This window comes from Cricetulus griseus, assembly GCF_003668045.3.
Source record: "Cricetulus griseus strain 17A/GY chromosome 1 unlocalized genomic scaffold, alternate assembly CriGri-PICRH-1.0 chr1_0, whole genome shotgun sequence".
In the NCBI taxonomy this organism is placed as follows: Eukaryota; Metazoa; Chordata; class Mammalia; order Rodentia; family Cricetidae; genus Cricetulus; species Cricetulus griseus.
In genome coordinates this window covers 63,580,329-63,582,505 of record NW_023276806.1, presented here as the reverse complement: position 1 = coordinate 63,582,505, position 2,177 = coordinate 63,580,329, and the positions used below count along the sequence as shown (strand labels likewise).

Sequence of the window (2,177 nt, the reverse complement as noted above, 5' to 3'; positions counted from 1 at the left end):
GTTACAAGAGGTTCAGAGTGCCACCTATTCTTTGTGTTGTTTGTGTTGCTCAGTAATTCTACTTGAAATACAGTAGCATTAGATGGGTACTGTTTATAAGAATGCCAAGGTTACAAGGATGTTCTATTCATATAAATAACATTTCCCAGTGCTAGGGAACACAAGTATATCCTTAGGAAAAATGATATGAGATAACAGAAAGGTTGGCTAAAGCTGTTGAAAAAATATGTTGAAGTAGCAGAGGAAGCCCAGGATGTCTTAAAATGAGACTGGAAGATTTTCATGTGCAACAGGTCCACAGGAAGGAAAGAAAAGATTCTGTAGTCCCATAAGCCTAGTTTCATTTTCTGTGGGTGTCTCTTGTGAGAACTGTCTTGCAATGTCTTTCAGATCCTGAGACTTCAGCACGATGTCTTACCAACAGCAGCAGTGCAAGCAGCCCTGCCAGCCTCCTCCTGTGTGTCTACCCCCAAAGTGCCCAGAGCCTTGTCCTCCTCCAAAGTGCCCAGAGCCTTGTCCTCCTCCTCAGTGTCCTGAGCCATGCCCCCCTCAGCCATGTCAGCCAACGTGCCCTCCTGTGCAAATTTGTCCACCATGCCAGCAGAAGTGTCCACCCAAGAGCAAGTGAGGGCTTCAGGAGTCACCAGGAAGAGGGGAAAGAAAGAAAATCCACTTCATCTACTTCCATATAAACACTCCTCTTCTTTCAAAGCCTGTCATGGATGCCGAAGAATCTTCTCCACCCTTCTCCTCTATGTGCTTCTGATGACCCCTGATAGAGAAGGCATGCCTCTGAGGCTGTCTTCCTGCTGTTCTCAAGGGGCCCTGAGAATGGTCCTTCCTTGGTGGTTCAGTATTCCAGATACTCCGAGGCAAGAGCAGCAGCTGTCTACCTATCTTGGGCCCTCAGAGGAGCCTTCCCAGTCTGCCTGTCACCTGTGGACAGCGGTTGTCACTGTTGTTTCACTTACTGAATAAATTACCTTTTGGTGATGGTCTAATAAATACTTTTTCCTTGGAAAATATTTTTTAATATTGTGTTACTATTTTGCATTATTCTATCCTTTGGCAGAGGAATTTTAAAATTTAATTCTGTATTGTCTGAATTATGTTATATCAGAGACTAATTCAATATTATTTCAAATTTATGTTCTTGACCCCATATTTAATTGTGTTGAAGACAGAATTCCTTAACTTCTTAAAAGGTTTTTTTTTTTTTAATTTAAGGTAGAAACTCCATCATCTATCGTTCATCTACCTATAACCTATTTAACTATCATCTATTATTAATTTTCATCTTTAGCATAAAATTAAATCATCACCAGTTCTGTAGTCAGTCTCAGACATCAATGTATGATGTCCTGCTCAGTGGTTGTTTATATATACTACCAGTAGCAGTTCAACATAATTGCCAACATTTCCACTGGTTGGCTTTGTCATAACTGTTCATTAAATGTCATTCAAATACTACATTGCTCTTTTCCCACTGTGTCCCTGTAATTGCTAATTCACCCCATTTCCTATGCAATCATGAGGATAAAGGGGATTTGTGGGATGTATGATTCTCCTTCATAAGATAATAGCAATCTTTAGAAAGAGGATGGATGGAAGAACAGGAGAGAAAAGTGTGTTCATAGGTCAAATTTCCTCCTTTCTGGACATTCTGGATACTTGAGATCTCACAAAGTCCTGTATTTCAGCACTTTCCTCATTCTTTTCTTCTGGGAGAAAGGCTTCACGGATTACAAAGTTTAAAGTCAACTGAATTCATGAGGACATGAGGATGTTGCTCAAGGAAACACCCACTGATCAAGGTTCTGAACTCAATAAGTGACTGATATTCCTTTCATTACAAAGGAATCTCCAGTTGAGCTTCTGGCACTGGCATGAACTTGGCAGAGTTTCTGCAGCAACTTATTTTTTATAAAGATTTGAAGTTAAATAATTATGTATGTAGATACATGGATGAAGGAAGATCCTTTATCAGTACCAATGCCCCCCAAAATAAGCATAGGCTATATAAGTTGGATTCCAATGTCCATATCTCTTGTAGTTTTCAACTACTGAGGGAAGAAGGGAACAGTTTTGCACAGCATGGGAAATAACTCTATTTTGCAAAATTGTCATCAGATCATGGTCTCCATATTTTCTATAGTTTGTACTTGGACCTGAAATTA

The 2,177-nt window shown here is 39.9% G+C and overlaps 1 protein-coding gene across 1 annotated transcript; it reads left to right on the top strand.

The window, feature by feature from the left end:
- Positions 1-409: 409 nt before the first annotated feature.
- Positions 410-628, top strand: LOC100770864 (small proline-rich protein 2E-like). Its single transcript, XM_027392870.2, has one exon. The coding sequence runs from the start codon at positions 410-412 to the stop codon at positions 626-628; it is 219 nt and encodes a 72-aa protein (XP_027248671.1).
- The last annotated feature ends 1,549 nt before the right edge of the window (positions 629-2,177 follow it).